Source organism: Cottoperca gobio, chromosome 17, assembly GCF_900634415.1.
Source record: "Cottoperca gobio chromosome 17, fCotGob3.1, whole genome shotgun sequence".
Classification (NCBI taxonomy): Eukaryota; Metazoa; Chordata; class Actinopteri; order Perciformes; family Bovichtidae; genus Cottoperca; species Cottoperca gobio.
The window spans coordinates 15,448,079-15,467,272 of record NC_041371.1 but is presented as its reverse complement, the minus strand read 5'-3'; the positions used below and the strand labels follow the sequence as shown (position 1 = coordinate 15,467,272).

Below are 19,194 nucleotides of genomic sequence, written 5' to 3'. Positions count from 1 at the left end.
CTAACTATTAAAGATGTATGTTTTTATGTAGAGCAGAAATACAAGACTAAATTGTGCCCCCACCCTTTCTTTTTCACCTGCTAGAACCCTCGTTAATGGAACGTTCACCACAGAGGGGGTGGTGTGTGTTTCAACTTCTTAAAAAGCTCACTGTACTAAGACACTGTACCTGTTGTTATACTCCTCTGGGCTTAGGTATCCCACTGACTCTCACACACAAACACACACACACATTCCACACACAGAGTAAGGGGCATCACACACTTCATCACACACCCTGATGGGGTGGAGAACTGGAAGTTACACAAGCAGCTTAGCTTTGATTAGGTGAAGTGTATTGAATGGACTGCTCATGTTTTAACAGCAGCTTCCCCCTGAGATGGACCCGGCTGATAACAGTGACAGGAATAACGAAGGAGGCAAGCCAAGCATGCAGAGTGGGTGTGTGTGTGTGTGTGTGTGTGTTTCAATATAACACTTCTGTATCTTAAGACATACGATATTTGTTAAATATAATGAATAAAATATTTTAATACTGCAATACATTTAACAAAAAGTGACAAGACAGCCATAAAAGCAATGATTCCTCCACCTCATTATTTAACTCACCAACAGTGTTTTACCCTAACCCATCAAGTGCAATCCTCTCCTAAGTCTTCACAGCAACGTCTTTAAATTGTACATCATTGAAACAGTGAGCCACACCAGCTAAGTACCCCTACTCAGGAGTATTTTGTCAACATTACATCAGCTACAAACAGCCCAGTCACACATGAGTGTATGGAGGGATGAGACGGAGGGAGTGATGCACGGAGAGAAAGAGGGAGCAATGATGGGGCAATTGGGAGCAGCTGTGAAAGAGCAGCTGGAGTAATCATTTTTTTCTGGGCCTGCCCACCGCTGTCTTCGTCCCTTCTCTCTCTCTCCAGTCTCGTCCCTCTTACCCTTTTCTTACTCATTCACACACTTTCTACATGTGTGTGCGAGCTCTGAATTACAGAATGCGTGTGTGTATGTCAAACACACGATGTGGACAGATACTCATGTAAAGCTACAGAAAGCCAGCTGAGTCTTTGTGCGTACTCCAATCCGCCTCAACTTCCCAAGACACCCCTGACAGTCCAGCATCAGAGTGAGGCCGAGCTGCATGGCTAGACATGCAGTAATTGCATCACGTGTGAATGCCGGGTGAAGTGGCATCACGTCGGTTATGTCAGGACAGTTCTAGGATTACTTCAAGGGAACGTTACCAGTAGATTAAGAAAGGGAAAGGGTGCAAGAAGGTACAGAAATGTGTAATCTCACACTGCTTACTAGAATACGTTTTGTTTGTTTGCTCAGCATACAAGTACATGCTTCGTAGTAACTGTACAATTGAATGTTTCCAGAAGTACAACAGCAATTGAAATAGCTATTAGTAAGCAACTGAAAATTTAATTAAATACAGATTGTCTTGCCAATGTATCAGAAAAGAGAATAAAATATGACACTAGGTAATTATAACAGTATAGATAGGTTTAAATGTATTGCAATGGTTCTGGCTTAGTATCTCAAATGCAAAACATATTATTGAGTCTCAATTATTCAGCATGCAATGCCATCTGATGTGTCTGTGAGCAGCAGCACAGAGTCACATTATCTGTGCTGCGCGGTGGCATTCAGCGCTGCAGCTGCAGAAAACTCGCCTGCAGTCAGTTAAGCGGCTGCTGCTGCCACACTGCCCTCTACCAGCTCAGCTCTATTAGTTCAGCTTCACCACCTCCCAGTGCCCCAAGGTTGTGACAAAGTGGTAGTTAATGTCTCTGTGTGTGTGTGTGTGTGCGTGCGTGTGTGTGTTTGCTGCATGTGCTTATATTATTTCACTGGACACATTAAGCGGATATAATGACACGCATATGGAAGAACGTATAGGGCGAGAAACTAATTAAGGAAGTTGAGGTAATAATTGGCTTTGGTTCAGAGGACAACCACTATGGGAATCTGGGGACATTTAAATTGTAGAATAATAAAACTGAAAGCTGACACTATGTACTCATGACACAATTTACAAAATATTAATGAAGATTCCCAAAAAAATAATACTAGCCTTGATGCATCTATGAAATAATAGAGTGGACAAAAAGGGAAAATACTTCTGAGCCAAATATGTGGCATACAGATTATATGTAGAAATAAATACTAAATGGATAATCACAGAGGAAGATTAGGATATGAGATCACAGCTATCCTCCCTCTTCTTCACAGCATCACTCATCAGATTGAAATATTAAGTCATTTTTTTATAAACTCCAACACATAAAAACTGAGTACAGAGTTTTTGACACAGCTCTAATGGAGCATTATTATAATATTTCAATTTATGACTCTACATAAAATTAAGGGTTTCCTGGCAGACTGTGATTTATTAGATAATATACTGCATATTTATGATAATAAAGTATTTTCAAATCACGACATGGCTATTAAAAAGTACAAACATATGCATCACCTGCAAAAACAGGGTTGAAAATGGAAAATATATGAAGTTGCATTTTATCAAGTAATAAATGTACGATTTTACAAGTTTCCCTCTTTATTTGCAGTATTTCATACGAACAACGCTAAAGATAGTGAAGCACTATCCCCAGGCATGCAGCTAGGTAGATGAGAGGAGATCAGAGACAACAAGAAAGCTCTTTTGGTGGCTTTGTCTTCCTCTCCCTCGTCTCCTGGGAGCAGCTTCTAATCACACAATGCTCCTGAAGCTGTCAATGCTGGTCAGGCCGTCTGAATGTTGTCAAGCAGAGAAGAAGACAGACTTGTCGCATCACTGTAGGAGATGGTGGGTGGTGTGGATAGAAAGACAACCAAGTTGCACAATATATGGGATGATGTTAGGTGGACGGTTTACTGGACATGGATTGAGGATTTAGGCCTTGACTGGAAAGTGTGCATCGGTGGCGGTGTTCTTTGTCTTTTTTCAGAGCGTTCAGGAGCAGGACCACATACATTCAGTTGATGGTGTGTCCATTGGTTTATGGAGTCCTAATGGTATCATCATGTGTTCAAATGTGATCAATGTGAAGCCCTAGAGACCTTGAGTGGGGCTGCAAAACCAAGATTTAAGATGAAAGCTTTTTGTATATGTGTAAAAAAGGCATACGTGTCTTCACAAAAGGAGGACACAGTGTCCCACTATGGGAGGCCATAGAAAATATGTCACCTTATGTTTCTAAATTGTATGTTGCAGGGTAAGAGGAAGAGGAGGAGAATAGTTTCCTGTAATTAACGGTCAGTGATGGAAAGAGTGCTAGAGTATCATACTCAAGAAAAAGGAGTTGACCTTAAAGCTACAAAATAAATTACATTAACTGTCAAGTAGAGTGGAACAACATCACACCACACCACAAAAATCAACAATAAATGTCATTTCTATAGACAGCACTCTGCGGCCTGTGCCTACAAATGATTATCAATTATAAATACACAACCGCCTTCCTCAGTATGACCTCCAGAGGATTTCCAGGAAAAGAGGAGAAAACTCAGAAAACCAAAATGACTGACACATACCGAAGACACATACCGAACGCTACTTGCTAGGAAACGCAGTGATTAGCTACAATAGTTTGTTGTGCTAACCTGACCTCAGGGACATCCTTGTCAGCTTCTCTGCTCTTCATCCTCAAAGCAAAGGTCTTCTCAGTTCCTCTGTCCCATTTTGCGCCTCAAAGTTTTCAAACATTTTTAGCTGAAAATCTCAGCAGTCACAGCTGTGACATATATTATTGTCATTAATAGCAGAAAGTCCTCCCGCACCTCACTGAAGGAAAAAGTTCTTCAGTGGAGTAGAAGTAGCTCCAAAACACGCATGTAAGCATATAGCATGTTAGCTAGGTCCAGTATGCACCTGATGACGCAAAAGAGTGGGTGTGTTTGGGTCACTTGCGTGCTCTCCGGGAGGTGCAATGAATCAGTGATTCATTAAGGTAGACGCAACCTTTTTTTAACTAGCATTGCCCTCCTGTGGCCGCAGACACACCTGCAGCTTCTTCTCTGCTGCAGCTGCTGATTTATTTTCTTTCTTTTTTTTCATTCCCATACAGACTTTTTCATCTGAATGTTGTTGTTACTCCGTAGTGTAAGGGATGCAACTTGAAATGTAACGAAGTGATACTTGTGATAGAAAGTACTTGAGAAAAAACTACATGTTTTTTATTTTTTAACTCCAAAATAACATATCTACGACGTAGATTCGTAGATATGTTGTCAAGATGGTACCAGAGTAAATGTAATGTGTTAGACACAAAAGCACAGGTGTCACTAATAACATTAATTATGTCTGTTCTAATTAGGTGTTAGCTTCAGTTCTGTATTTGTGCATGCTAGCTTACTGGTTTGGGAGACTTAAATGAATTGCATTGTTCTTATTGACAGGTTAAGCATTCTCTGCATTACTTTGCAATCAAACACCCATCTTGAGATGCATGATGTGCAACGCTCTGAAGTTTTAAATATCAGAAAGCTTAAAGAAAGCTTGCACAAAAATATCTCCCATCCTCTGATCCCTGAAGATAGCAACAATGTGTATAAAGTCGTGTGACCGTTTAATGACAATATTTGGCATTTCAAATGTTGTGTTTGACAAATAATAGCATGGTAGACCAGGTCAATGCTGTACATGTAGCAGATACTGCATTTACAAACCTGACAAAGAATTTGGGGGACTGAAATTCGTATGGATGCAAGTAAATGTGTGCCCTACTAAATACAATAACATTTATTTTACAGCAAAAAAATCTGATTTTATTTTGGACTTTGTGTTGCTTCATTTATTTTTCACATGAGCAGAGAGAATGCCTTCACAATAATGAACACACAAAATTGGATACGTCAGTCATCGTCTTTACTTCTGCTCCCACACTCAATATAAAACACGCACTGAAATGGGCTTTAATAGATAAGTATAGACATGGGCTTCAAATGGGTTTCCCAGTCTTGCACACCTACACACACGGCATGATGTCCAAAAATTGACACATGCAGAGCATGCACATGAATACACACACACACACACACACACACACACACACAAAGATAGCATCTTTAGCCTTGACTCTTTACTGTTGGAAAAAAAACACAGAGAGCCATTTCATTTACATGCAAATTGACACCTACCGGTCCACTACACACACTGTCCAGCCTGCTGTGTGTGTGTGTGTGTGTGTGTGTGTGTGTGTGTGTGTGTGTGTGTGTGTGTGTGTGTGTACTTTTATTCATGCATGTGTGTGAGCAGTGTAGCGGATCTGCTGGCACTCAGTGAATGTGCTATTCTGTCCTGCTGCTTTTCCTGCTCACTGAAACAGACACAAAGAAATAGAAAGACAGAAAAAGGGATAGAGGCTCTGATTTCATTTTCCATATTCAGTTTAGCAGCTTTTCTTTTCAGCTGACAAAACAGCCATAAACAGGAGTCCATCAAAGGCCCCATGCAGCCTGGTGTTTGTCATCTCCTGTTGGCACTGAGTAATGATGGGCTGAGGCCTAGAAGTGTCCTCTGATCAGATTTCTCCTCTTGTCACAAGGAGATAAAGGATCACTTGAGGTGATTGAGCATTTTTAAATAATGAGCTTTGAGAGACTGATCGTTACAGCAGGAGGGGAAACGTGGCAGTAATGACTGAACTTGATACAGGAACATTGAAATTCAACGGTAACACCCCCTGAGTTGGCAGAATGAACCAGTTCCTCACCAGTGTCAACTGTGAGCAGTAAGTGCTACTGTCGCAGAAGGAAAGCAGTGCAGGAAGTACTTCGTTTGAAATCAGATATCTGTCACTCTCTGCTGGTTAACATGAGGCACTGCATTCAATCTCTGCACTCTATATAAAATAGCATGCATTTGTTATATGTTTATATATTTGAGATATATAGTTTGGCTTACTCTTTATTTTACAAATAAATATCTAAATGACTTATTTGATTTGGTCAAATTATATGGAAAAATATGTATACACAGTTGTTGATTTCCGGAATAATTTACTGGAAAGAACTTCCATTTGAAACGCAAGTACATTTTTTATTAATTATTATTTTGTTATTGAAAACTTGATTCTCCGTATATGTTTAATTATTTTGTGTTTGTCTGTAAAACTTGCACATTGTTTGTATGTTCAGCTGCAAAGTTATACGAGCAATGAATGAAATGAATAAACCAGTAAGTCTTTCTATTTCCTTATAATTAGGACCAAATTGTTATTTCCGGGAAACTTCCTAGAATTATAAGGAAATTACAGACCTGAAAGATATAGTGTTTAATCTATAATTAAATTTTTTATAGTTTCATTTTCTTCATGAAATTAACGGAGAAACTTTTATTTCTCTCAATTTAAATATTTGAAGATTTATTTACTTTCTTAGTAATTGCCATTATACAGAATGCATCATTACAACAGGCTCAAGGACACAACCTTAAAAATTGGTTTATAGTTTGAAAAAATAATTATTGTTTATGATTGTAGAATCTATTCCATGGCCAGGAGCAGTTTGCTAGATGTTGCAAATTGTTATAAACATTATCGGAGCGTTGTATTCTCCAAGTATCTGCAATTAGAAACCTTCTGAACTAAATGGTCTGCTTACAACTTGATCTAAATTTAATATTCATCTTGGGGTGCTTTGTCTGTTTCTGCAAATAAAACCAATTACACAAAAAACAATTGTACGCACAACGCAATCCCTCCCTCCCCAAATAAAACCAATTAACCAATCAGTCACTGTAGGCTGATTTCATTTGCTATTAAGCGTCATTTAGTGAGGGCTACAGAGTGGCAGATAATCAGCACCACATTTGATTATCCATTGAGAGAATTATGCACCCCTCAGTGTGCGGAACTGGCCGCTTTACGGGGATTATTTCTATTATTATGGAGCTGAATGGCTCAGCCAAAGGCCTCAATCCGATTTAGCACTATCAGAGAGCACCAGTGTAGTTAACGACACTCACACTGTCACATTACTCAAGTGTGGCTCTTAATGTGTGTGTGCATGTTCCTCAATGTGTCTATACTTACAATCTAGATTAGTTGACCCATTTGCCATTTCAAGGTTAATTTCTCTGTAGGTTTAATTATTTCAATTAATGATGGAAAACCCATCAGTGTTACTTAGTGTTGATTGGTGTGTTGCTGGTTAGTTTATTCAATCAAGATGTACGAGTGTTGACGGATCTAATCTAAACTGGGAAATTAACTGATGACAGATGAATGACAGTAAACACTTGTGAAACCTTAATATTTAAAGTTATTCATTTATACTGCTAATTCATAGGAAGTATAGGAAGTAAAGTATGGAAGTAGACCCCTAACTTATCCAACATGTGGTTTAAACCGTGTGCAGTTATAGAATTGTGACTTTTTAAAAGATGCTATTGAGTTGCATTATTGGAAGTGTAGGATCCAGTGTTTTTAGAGCTTGACCCAAACCAGAGTCTGGAAATTCAGGATATTTTGGCCTCTACTGCTTGGATTTTGATCAAGTGACAAAAAGCAGTAAACAAATAAACCCTCTTAAATAATCATCAAAAGCTTTATTACAGTATAGTTTAAGGTTTTCAAATAAACTTCTCCTACAATGATACAGAAAATAAATTATATTAACACAAAATAAACAATAATTTAAATTTCAAACACAGTTTTGTAAATAAAACCATGTGTACATTGTGATTTTATCTTTTGCCCTGCAGTATAGCTTAGTAAATCATTTATTAAATATGATGACGTTTCTAAAATTGCTTATGTGTAGTGTTTGCCAGAATGCTACATCATTGAAAATATAGCAAAATGATTCTTCTCGAGGATAAGGCAACTTGATAAAGGTTCCTTTAAACCTTGCAGCACAGATAAGAACATTTTAAGACAATATTTTATTGTATGACATGTAGGAAAGTACATCTAGCAAAACTGGATCAACTCTTTCATGCTGCAGCCCTTCTCACAGCAAATGTCAGATATTTTTCCGGCAGCTCGTATAATCCGAGAGGACAGGGGGTACCAGTGAGGAGCCAAGGTGAAGACATTCTTCTCCCCGTCAGACTCTGCAGGGGTGAGGACCGTCTCCGCAGCCTGGAGGGCGTCCTGGTCCCCTGTGCAGACGAGGAGGAAAGACATCTGGTATTTAGTGAGAGCCCTTGAAATTTGTAGCTTTGTGCTCAAAACCTCTTGTGAAACTCCAAAGGGAAATAAAACATTGATTTTGAGTAAACTAAGACATGGTAGCCTATTCATTAAAATTAACATTTTAAAAGTGAATTAAAATGATATTTTATATCATATGTTGATGGAACAGGGGTCAGATATTTAAAAAAGTTCAACAAGAGCAGTAATGTTCCTATGTTTACCTCTAAAATCTGTCTCTACATGTAAAATCTCTCTCATATCTATTCACAATAAATCAGCAATGTCACTTAATGCACTTGAAGTTTGAAAATGTATCATATTAACTACTCACAGTGGGAGGTGTATTGATGCTGCCCCAGATCTACGTACGGGATGCTTCTCCTCAGCCGAGAGTTACCACAGGAGGACACGGCCAGACGTATCAGCTCTCTCCCACATATCTTAAACCTCTCCTGTGCATGAACCACACACACAGCAGACACCAGCACCACCATCAGAGACACCAAACACTTAGCAGCAGACATTGTAGGATTATTGTTCAGCAGAGAAAGGAACCGAATGGACGGGTAGATGAGAGTTGAGGTTTGGGTGTGCCAAGAGCAACAAGGATGCACACCAATGACTTAAGGGGTGAACTTGAGGGGGTTTATATAGTCAATGTGTGTAACCCGTAGAGGTGGTTTTTCAAAACTGCTGAGACTACAGAATCTTCAAAAAGATGTATTCAGCCTTGGTGAAGGAAAAGCATGTCCTGATCTAGTGCTCAGAGTGAGAGGGATGCAAAGTCTCCTCAAGGCTGAAACTCTCATAAAAACCTGGTCTGACAGGCTCGCTCTTAAAAACATCAGAGGTATTAAGTGAGAAATTTCATGAATTGCTTTGGTAATTGAGACTCTTTGGAACCCAACAGAGGTCTGAGTTTGTATGTATGTTTATTGGGAATTTGTCAAAACATCATATTTTAGGTTTTTAAAGTGAACTACTTCACTGGAATATGAGTTGCTTTCGCACCTTATCTTGACACATCTTGAGGGATGGGATCTAATTGGAACAGAGAGCGAGTGGCAAAGAGATGTCAAGGATATTGACTATTCACACACCGCAGGCCGTATTGTAGTTGCATAATCATGACGGAGATGACTGTGTTCCGGCACTGATGAAAAATATGAAAGGTGGCATTTTAACCTCTAATGACATTATCCTTCACTGGTGAGCAGTGATTGGTTAGTTACAGAGTAGGATAGTGAATTGAAAACACCAATCTTACTTGTTTATTCCTTTCACCTCACATATTCTTATTCTGTATTGTCTGTAGATGTGTTGAAGTTGATGCTGTTCATTTACATTTCACATGTAAAATTAGTCATTATTTTCTATAAATACGTAAATAGAAACGAAATGTCCCGGTTTAAAAGCTGTTAAACAATTTTTTACAAACAATGGATCACAATGTGTAATGTGAAAAGGGTCGCTTGTAGTGATGAACAAAGCATTTTCCCTCAACCCTTCACTTCCCATCAGTCCTAAAGGGCTCTTTCAGCTCATTGTTTTTGTTTTCAGGTCTGTAACTTTACTGCCTTCAGTCTTACCGCTCTCATCAACCTTGTTTTGCAGCAACGGGTGTTTTCAGCTCTGATAAAATGTGTGCACTACCCGCCCAGCACCAAACGGCAGACAGAGAGCATTAGCACTAGCTGCTGAACATAGTGGAGGATTTCGCAGCTAAAGAGCCAGACATTTCTTTCATGAGGTGGTGGAGACCAAAACAGAGCTAAAAGGAGAGTGAATACTGGAGTTAGATTTGACTCTAAATAAAAGCTAATGTTGCTGTTTGAATACTAACTGATTGTTGACTTTATTACTTCAAATTACTTATTACTGCTTTAAGGTTATTCAAAGTTATATTCTTATGTATCAGTTACTTGTGGTAGTCACACTATTTTTGGTGTGTCTAAGATTATATATTGAATATCAATCTTTCATATGCAAAACCTTTGGTGAAGTTGTTCATCTGTTGCCCAACATTGTCTGTCTGCATCTGTCTGTCTGTCTGTCTGCATCTGTCTGTCTGTGTGTCTGTCTGTGTGTGTCTGTCTGTCTGTCTGTCTGTCTGCATCTGTCTGTCTGCATCTGTCTGTCTATCTGTCTGCATCTGTCTGTCTGTCTGTGTGTCTGTCTGTCTGTGTCTGTGTGTGTGTGTGTGTGTGTCTGTCTGTCTGTCTGTCTGCATCTGTCTGTCTGTCTGTGTGTGTCTGTCTGTCTGTCTGTCTGTCTGTCTGTCTGTCTGTCTGTCTGTCTGTCTGTCTGTCTGTGTCTGTCTGTCTGTCTGTCTGTCTGTCTGTCTGTCTGTCTGTGTCTGTCTGTATGTCTGTCTGTCTGCTCTGTCTGTCTGTCTGTCTGTCTGTCTGTCTGTCTGTCTGTGTCTGTCTGTCTGTCTGCATCTGTCTGTCTGTGTGTGTGTGTCTGTCTGTCTGTCTGTCTGTCTGTCTGTGTCTGTCTGTGTCTGTCTGTCTGTCTGTCTGTCTGCATCTGTCTGTCTGTCTGTCTGTCTGTGTGTGTGTGTGTTGTGTCTGTCTGTCTGTCTGTGTGTGTTCTGTCTGTCTGTCTGTCTGTCTGTCTGTCTGTGTCTGTCTGTCTGTCTGCATCTGTCTGCATCTGGATCTTCTGTGGGTGTGTGTGTGTGTCTGTCTGTCTGTCTGTCTGTGTCTGTCTGTGTCTGTCTGTCTGTCTGTCTGTCTGTCTGTCTGCATCTGTCTGTCTGTCTGTCTGTCTGTCTGCATCTGTCTGTCTGTGTGTGTGTGTGTCTGTCTGTCTGTCTGTGTGTGTCTGTCTGTCTGTCTGTCTGTCTGTCTGTCTGTCTGTCTGTGTCTGTCTGTCTGTCTGCATCTGTCTGCATCTGTCTGTGTGTGTGTGTGTGTGTGTGTGTGTGTGTCTGTCTGTCTGTCTGTCTGTCTGTCTGCATCTGACTTTGATCTATTCCTGTCCGTTCGATCCTGTCTGAGTCAAAGGACACAGCCAGATTCTCTCAGTACTCTTGAGTTTTAATTGATGCTGACGACACTATTAAACCTCTGGCATCTTTCCCATTACCTTATCCTGTAACACTAATAGACAGCAGGTGTTGTCCCTCGGACGAATGAACCAAATGTCTGTTAATAGCAATGGACAAGTTCCACGAAAGGGAATGGGGATGGTCATGATAATAGGTATGATAATACTAGACGTAATACCTCTCTGTTTCTCCAGTTTGAAGGGTCTTGAGAACATGTATATATTATGATATATAATAAAAATATGTGTTTTTCATATTCTCCAGCCTTTTCTCTGTTTTTTAGTTGTTTTTTGTTGCATTTAAAAACAATGACACAATAAAATATTGACACATTTGACAGAATTTGCACAAAGAAAATCTTTTATTTTACTGAGTAATAGATTTCACTCTCGTTACTGAAAAAGGAATACGTGTATATACATTGCAAATTTAATGAAGTATATAGAAAATACCTGTACAATGAAATAATTATAATAAAGGGCCCTTATTTTGTCCCCTTTGTTTGCAATGTTTACTATATTCATACAGTTACACATGTTAATGCCCAAGAGCTGTCAAATTGCTCAAAAGATTAAAATTGACACCCCTACTAAAAAGCTTTTAAATTGTGAGGTTAAACTTTTCTTCATAATACAAAAATACAGAAATTGGACACACTAGTGGACAAAGTCTTATCCATCAACAAGTACTTTTGTACGCGCAGAAAAAAGCATTAGTTATGTTATGTTATTCTGATGATTTGCCCCTGATCACATTGAACATATAATACAGTCCTTATACATATAAAGTAATTATGTTTCCTATAGGAGAAGTCGATGTCTAATACTTCACAGGGCTCTGCTTTTGCAGCTACAAGGGGGTAGCACAACACATCGTCAGTACAGTCGGAAAGGGTGTGTGAATCTACAAAAACCTTTTTCAAGAGAAAACTGTAGTCTTTGTCCATTGCATTTAGTGAGTAGCCCATATTAAATATGTTTGGAAGATAATATATTTGCTTAATGATAGCTCTCTGGAATTGTATTAATGAGCAGGACATCTACAAGCCAAGAACAGGAAGCTCAGTATTCACTCCCTGCTGTGATCATGTCAAATACTGACATGATGGAAGACCTTTATAAGTACAACGCCCATGTGTTACTACAGTGTTACTCCTTCTTTCTGCTTGATCAAATTGAACTGCCGTCATTCATAAAAGTAGCTCGTAAGCACTGAAATACAATCTGATTGTGCACACCTAATCTCTATAAACAGATATCTGTATATAAATACATAATCTGTCGGCAACGGGACAAGATTTTTGTCTCGAAAGCAATCTGGTTTCAGTTTGTAGTCCGAGTATTGAACAATCACGTTTGAGCCGGCTTTGGTTGAATGTCCATACACAGTATGTGGAGAGAGCAAAAGAGGTGGAACGCATTGGCTGAAATGCAGTCTCGGAACCCATCAGCTATCTGACGACATTAAGCTTTTTGTTCGCAAACAATTGTGTAAACTGTTTTTTTGTGAAGTAATGCAGTCATAGACGTTGTCTCTCAACTCCAACTCCCTTCTAGCATCTCCCCTTGCTAATCAAATAGTTGAAAAAATGACCAACACATGGAAGAGGAAGTCTTGGCTTTGATATCCGCTGGCTACACCGGAACCCCCTAAAATATTGGTTGTTGCCCCTTGAGGCTAAATCGTGTCAAACCGGTTCCAAGATTGGTGCACATCAGATCAGATTATCTGTCCCATCAAACTAGCACAGTACATGATTGACTTCTGCCGCTGTCTGACCAGACAGGAGGCAGCAGCGCAAATCCCGGTAATCCTTGACAACAAAATTACACTCAAGCTCTGATCGCCTCTGACACCGCCTTACCCCCATCTACTCCCATTATGCAATCAACAGCACGGTGCCTGTAAGGAGAAGTAGATGTGCTTTTTTTGCCAAGAATACCATTTCACCAACAGCATGTTGTTCTGCTGTCGCACAGGGAATGTTGAATCTTTCTCAGATGCACATAAATCTGAGTTTTTTTTATTTCTTGTACACTTGTATTTCCTTAATCTAAGAAAGTGGAAGACAATGACTGCAGTCCACCATTGTGTTTAAACTGAATGGTATTTAAATCAACGTTATACTGCTGTTGTGCAGAGTATCAAGAATGTTAAGTAATAGCCCATTCGTTGAAGTAATTAAAGTATGACATCGCTTTTTTAATAATGTTACTACTTGACATCCTCCTTGAGTCAAACATCTATTTCAGCCGGAATGAGTAGCGGTCGAGAGCTATTCTTAGAAACAGACAACAAGCTGTCCAGCAGGAGCATCTTGTCCATTTGACAGAGGAGCCATCGCCCATAGCGTGCAAACAGCACCTACTACAAAGCTGAAGCTTAAAGCTTATCTCAACTTGCTTCCGCCTCCATTCCCCCCTCCTCTAGATTGTTTATCTTGAATCACAGAGGCTCAGAGTTGGAGGCAGATGGGGTCTTACAATTCCTCCACCCATGTGTGATAAGGCCATTTAAGGTTGTCAAAGTTGTGACTAGTGGGCAGCTAAATCCTCGCTCTCGTGGCCAGTTTGCCTTCCACTGGGCCGATAATGAATCTCGTCATCAGACTCCTCTGGCAGGGGTTCGAAGCAGTTGTCAAACTTGCGCCTCATACGTTTCTTGAGCTGGAAGGTGCGTTCGGTGTTTGAAAATGTGTATTCCTGTTCCTTCAGTTTGGCGTAATAGTCGGAGAACTTGTTGAACAGGATGGAGATGGGCATGCCATTGAGGATGATGCCGAAAGAAATGCAGCCGAACGCCACACAACGGCCGAGATAGGAGATAGGGACAACATCTCCATAGCCCACAGTAGAGATGCTCACCTGTAGGTAGAAACAAGTAAAGTGAGTCATTTTACATGCATGATCTGTAATCTGCTTTACTATTTGAAAAAAGGAAATGCAAAAGGAAAGGGCACCCCCATGCTTTTATGTTATTTTATTTTTTTACATTAACCCTGAAGACATTTAGAGCAAGAGGAAAATAAAATATTAAAATTTTCCTTATTTCCTTATTTCCTCCAAAGAGGGAGTGCTCATCCTCATGGTGCCTTTCAGTCTGCCCGGAAATGCCCCTTGGCCATGGAGAGTCCAATAATTATAATGCTTCTTGTACTGATCAGTTGGTGTGTTGCAGAGTTGAGAGTGAAGAGGATCAAATAAACCTCCAAGAATTCACTGCAACACTTTCCATCTCTCGAATGCAATCACTGTGTCTGTCCACCAACAAGACGCATTACACTGTAGTAGAGTGGATTAGACACATATAAGTAACAGCTGCCATGAGAGGAATAAAACCCAAATGTCCCGAAATGACATGAAACATAGAGAACAGGGCTGATGACGTAGTGATGACGAAGTTCACTAGTAAATTAATATGCATGTACAATTCGGTGATGTAATTACTTCTATGCTGAACAACACAACACATTTCAGAGAAAATGGAAACTAGACTATACTTTAAATACTTATTTCTTACCATTGTTTGCCACATAAAATCAAGCTCGTACAATGTCAGAATGTGTTTTCTCCAATATTTTGTCTATTAAAAAAATATTCTTGACACGTCTGTCTGTTAGGTATGAAGCGAGAACTGGCGGTTGTTTATCTTAGATCAGCATAAAGACTGGAAACAGTGACACAATCAGAAATGTGAGAAAAAAAACACGTCATGTTTTCTACAGAGAGTTATATACCGTTACATCTTGGCTTGGCACAGAAGTAGAGGCTGGTCGTTGAGTAATCAATAGAAACGCTTTGCCACAAATGCCACTCCTGAAACTGATGTTCTTGAGCAGAAGGTGCAACACACAGTGTGGCACCCTTAAAATAATTAGCGTGGGAAGAGAGAACACATTTGGTTTCTTTATTCATGAGAGATCTGCTGCCCAGTTAAGGTAAGAATTCATTTGTGTCAAAGAGCAAAGCAGTGCTTAACCACAGGGCAGTTTGGAGGCCCTCACCAGCCAGTTACATACTTCATGGGTTCATTGCTTGGTAGAGTCACAAAAAATAACACAGAACAAGCCTCTGCCTTGCAGTGTGCACTTGGTATGACTAGGCAGGCAGCACAAATCACGGTAGGCATAATCCTTAACAACGGAAATGCATCAGACTTCTGGATCATACAGACACGTGCCCCCTACTGAGCTCCTCCTCAATCTCTTCAGCACAAGAGGAAGAGCTTAGCAAGTTTCATAACCGAGATAAATGTTTCGAAAGATTCTAAAAATCAGCCATAAGAACTGGTCGAATCCTCTAAATCACATGGGGCCAAATGTGCCACCCTGTATTTAATTTAGGTTTCCTGTACACTTTGGCCCGCCTAGTTGTAGCTGCAGAGAAATTAATGAACTTGCTTTAAAGAAAAGATTTCGGGTCAAAAGCTCAATCTATATTGCTAAATAGCACGCCAAAATTGATGCGTCACATTTAGGTCTGTGAAAAAGGCTGCATGTGTGTTCTGCTTGACGGTTTATTTGTAATTTTTTTATATACATTTAATTAATTAAATGTCCCACAAGGTTGTTGTGAGTTGGCTGTATGTTAGCCTACTTGTAGAAATGTAATCAGAAAGCCTTACTTTTGCTTGACTAACTTTTTTTGGGCTTTGTGTGCACCAAATTGTATTGTGTTAGGAGACTATATATGACATTCAACGATATAATCAAAGATATGTTATTTGTATTTTTTTCGATAAAAAAATAAAAGCCTGTCAATAAAATGTAGACTTCTGGGCCTTGATGATTCTCATTTCCCAGTGTGGGCTCTAAATGCTACGTTCAAAATAGATTTTACTGAATTGGACGTTGAAGTTTATCGTACTCACCGCAGCCCACCACCAGGCATCAGGTATACTGCTGAACGGTGTCCCAGGCTGATCCATCTCCACAGAGTGCATCAGAGCAGAGAAGGTGAAGATGCCCATGGCAATGAACAGAAACAGACAGCACACCTAAATGACAGAACGACAGAAGAGTACATGTCAACAGCAGTTGGAAACCATCAGGTCACATGGCAATTTTAAGCTTTGTTATGACTCACATAGATAACCTACATATGATATGTATTACCCCAAAATGTACATACAGTACTTTGAAAATGAATGGCCAATATACAGTATTTGCCAAAAAGCACTGAATGACACATACTTGTTTGGATAAGGGTTAGGTTATTTCTATAAAGAAGAACCTTGTGTCATGATCTGTTTTACCACAGGTGGCCTCATTGACGGAGTGCAGTAGTAAGTTGGACAAAAGAAAAGAAGAAGAAGAAGAAGAAGAAGAAGAAGAAGAAGAAGAAGAAGAAGAAGAAGAAGAAGAAGAAGAAGAAGAAGAAGAAGATCTTGAATTCTTTTGCAGGCTATGTAAAATGTTTATCCCCTCAGCTCAACCACGATAACCCTGTGGCGTCTTGGTGGCTTAATGAAACAGGTCATAACCTTTTCCGTTCTGCTTTTCTTCCTACAATGGTGAAAGTTTCCATACATCTTTGTGGACCACGAGCTCCTGATTTTTTGTTCTCAGCCACACTGGTGGCAGGGAAACAATCTCAAAACATTGGCATTTTATCATCTTATAAAGTTGCTATGGTGACTTGCTAGCAAAATGTTGCCGACTTATACATCCAACAGTTACGGAGCAACAATAGCATTCATTTCGGTGGTGATGGCCTAGTGGTCTAGTGGTACGGCTTCCAAATACAACCCCAGATGGTTGTGAGTTGAATACCAGGGCTGTCACCTTTCTGCCCCTGAGCAAGGTACTTACCCTGACTGTCCCTGTAGTTAGTTCACTGTAAGTCGCTCTGGATAAGAGCGTCTGCTAAATGACCTGTAATGTAATTTGGGGTCATGCTTTTGGCCACCAGACTATAAGTCCAATATTCACTCCGCTTTCAGCTCCATTTTGGTCTCTACTCACTCCCAAGGCAAATATCTGCCTTTTATAACTGCTAAATGTTCCACTATGATCCCCAGCTAGCAGCTTACTTTGTCAGTCTGCAGTTTAGGGATTGGCATAGTGCAAAGCTGATAACAGCTCTGAGCAGCAGTGAGACTAAAACAGAAAGAGGCAAGCCTGAAAAAAACAACAACAAGCTAAAACAAGCTAGAATGGGTAGTAGTTATGTTGGGTTCATTACTATGAGTATTTATTTTAATATAATTAGTCATGTGATCTACTGTTGATATACTGATTATAGTGCATATGGGGTTACCTGTGTTCCATTGTATTTGTGCATGTCCCCTCATTTTTGTGTTTCTGTTACATTTGTCTTGTGTGATTTTCATCCATACCTGCTCAGAGCACTGTCGGATGGTAAAACCAAATGCCCTCATGCCTGTGGAGTGACGGGCAAGCTTCAAGATACGGAAGATGCGCATCAACTTGACGACCTTGAGCACCTTGCTGACTTTACTGACTCTCGCCATGGCCTTCAAATCTTCCTTTGCACCGACGTTTTCTGAATCCATAACAAATGTCTCAAACATTATCTGGAGGAAGTAAGGCATAACAGCCACCACATCAACAAAGTTGAGGCCACTCTTCAAGAAATTTTTGATGTTCGATGTGGTGAGTAACCGCAAAAAGTACTCCAAGGTGAAGAAAAGGATGGAGGATATCTCTATCCACTCCATGTAGGTTTTGCCACCAAGTTTGTACTGCCTGAGTTCATTTACTGTGTTCATTGTCATGGCAACAATGGAGATGAGCACAAAGAGACTGGAAAACACAGCAAAGGCTTTGGCTGACAGTGAGGAGTAAGGATTCTCCATCAAGTCCCAGAGGATCTTCCGGAGGCCTCCGAGAAACATGGTCTTGTATCCCTCGCCATCCTGGTGAGGCTTAATCTCATCAATCAACTCCTGGTTCACCTTCAGCTGGTCTCTGATGTCGTCCACTTTCTCCTCGAACAGAATGCGACAGCACCTGAGAAGAAGAAGATCATTTATCGTCTGTTTTTACAAGAGATAATCTCACTTGAATTACACAAACAGCAACAGACAAGCTATACAATACACATAGTAAGTATTAGGTATATACAGTACAGCACACCTTGGAGTGTCCTTCAATTTCAACCCCCAGAATGACATCTCTTGCTCAAAGTTGACAGGGCAGAGACTATCCATCACCCACAGGACATTACTGCAATAGAAGTGGAAGATGTAGTGGAAAAACATGGGGTCCCTGTCAAAAAAGAACTCGTTGTTCTGAACATTGTAGTCGTCACAGAGCGTCAGACGCTTGGCCGGATCTTTACAAAGGGCAAGGACTCCAATCCTGGTTTTTGGGTGTTTGAGGACCAAACACGTCGGGATGTGAAACACCTTCCCACCCACGTTGAGGTTGACGATGTTTGATTGCCTTAGGTTGGGCACAGATTTTTGCTGATTGTTTCCTGCCCTTTTTTTCCCATCAGATGCGTTAAGGTTGTCCATAGATGTCCATGCTTTTACAGAGCTGTCCTGTGAAAAGGGGAATTCACACTCCTGTTCCTCATAGCTGTTTGAAAAACTCACTTCCCGTTTTATGGTCGCAAAAAGACTGGAGCGACGCTTTTTCAGCACTTTCATCTTGGGCTTTATAGTCTCCATTGTGACAGCTCCTCAGAAGACAAACCAACAAACAAAAGGTTTGTGCCAGTCAAGTCAGTGAAAAACAATAAAAACAGTATTCCACAAGATCTCTATTTAGGCTAAATATTGTCCTTTCAAAAAAATGCTTTCAGGTTGAAATAAGGATGAAGAAAGAACTACCATGCTTGTCTCTCATCGTGTAAGAAGATCAACTGCATGAGTGAGGGATTCAGCCTCCTTCCTGATTCTTTAATCCTATTGCTGTTCTTTCTGTCCAAACGCAAGTTAAAAATACTGTTCAGGAGGATTAGTGTTGTGATTTAAGGCTTTGAGTTCTGAGAGAGGCAAAGAGAGTCGTGTGATCACAGTGTT

At 40.1% G+C, this 19,194-nt stretch overlaps 3 protein-coding genes across 4 annotated transcripts in view; all 3 read right to left on the bottom strand.

The window, feature by feature from the left end:
• Positions 1 to 3,911, bottom strand: part of kcnn1a (potassium intermediate/small conductance calcium-activated channel, subfamily N, member 1a) — a 74,274-nt gene extending 70,363 nt beyond the window's left edge. The window contains exon 1 of one of the 2 annotated variants that reach the window (XM_029453293.1): positions 3,619 to 3,911. In XM_029453293.1, coding sequence (XP_029309153.1) covers positions 3,619 to 3,634 — 16 coding nt within the window. In that variant the 5' untranslated portion in view covers positions 3,635 to 3,911. The remainder of the gene's footprint in view (positions 1 to 3,618) is intronic. The other variant, XM_029453294.1, reaches the window with a different exon arrangement.
• Positions 3,912 to 7,928: 4,017 nt separating this feature from the next.
• insl3 (insulin-like 3 (Leydig cell)) lies at positions 7,929 to 8,686 on the bottom strand. Its single transcript, XM_029454208.1, has 2 exons — positions 8,485 to 8,686; positions 7,929 to 8,119 (listed from the first exon to the last, which is right to left on the bottom strand). The coding sequence occupies exons 1-2, from the start codon at positions 8,675 to 8,677 to the stop codon at positions 7,929 to 7,931; spliced, it is 384 nt and encodes a 127-aa protein (XP_029310068.1). The 5' UTR covers positions 8,678 to 8,686.
• A 5,053-nt stretch (positions 8,687 to 13,739) lies between these two features.
• On the bottom strand, positions 13,740 to 18,872 carry LOC115022394 (potassium voltage-gated channel subfamily V member 2). Its single transcript, XM_029453376.1, has 4 exons — positions 18,302 to 18,872; positions 17,542 to 18,175; positions 16,075 to 16,200; positions 13,740 to 14,069 (listed from the first exon to the last, which is right to left on the bottom strand). The coding sequence occupies exons 1-4, from the start codon at positions 18,838 to 18,840 to the stop codon at positions 13,740 to 13,742; spliced, it is 1,629 nt and encodes a 542-aa protein (XP_029309236.1). The 5' UTR covers positions 18,841 to 18,872.
• Between the last annotated feature and the right edge of the window lie 322 nt (positions 18,873 to 19,194).

Excerpts from the sequence above, each read along its gene's own strand:
- insl3 (XM_029454208.1), bottom strand. The coding sequence starts at position 8,677 with ATGTCTGCTGCTAAGTGTTTGGTGTCTCTGATGGTGGTGCTGGTGTCT. Across the intron at positions 8,120-8,484 it reads GCATCAATACACCTCCCACT|GGGACCAGGACGCCCTCCAG; the intron begins GTGAGTAGTTAA and ends TCGTCTGCACAG.
- LOC115022394 (XM_029453376.1), bottom strand. The coding sequence starts at position 18,840 with ATGGAGACTATAAAGCCCAAGATGAAAGTGCTGAAAAAGCGTCGCTCC. Across the intron at positions 16,201-17,541 it reads TCCGACAGTGCTCTGAGCAG|GTGTGCTGTCTGTTTCTGTT; the intron begins GTATGGATGAAA and ends TCTGTCATTTAG. Across the intron at positions 14,070-16,074 it reads ATGCCTGGTGGTGGGCTGCG|GTGAGCATCTCTACTGTGGG; the intron begins GTGAGTACGATA and ends TTCTACCTACAG.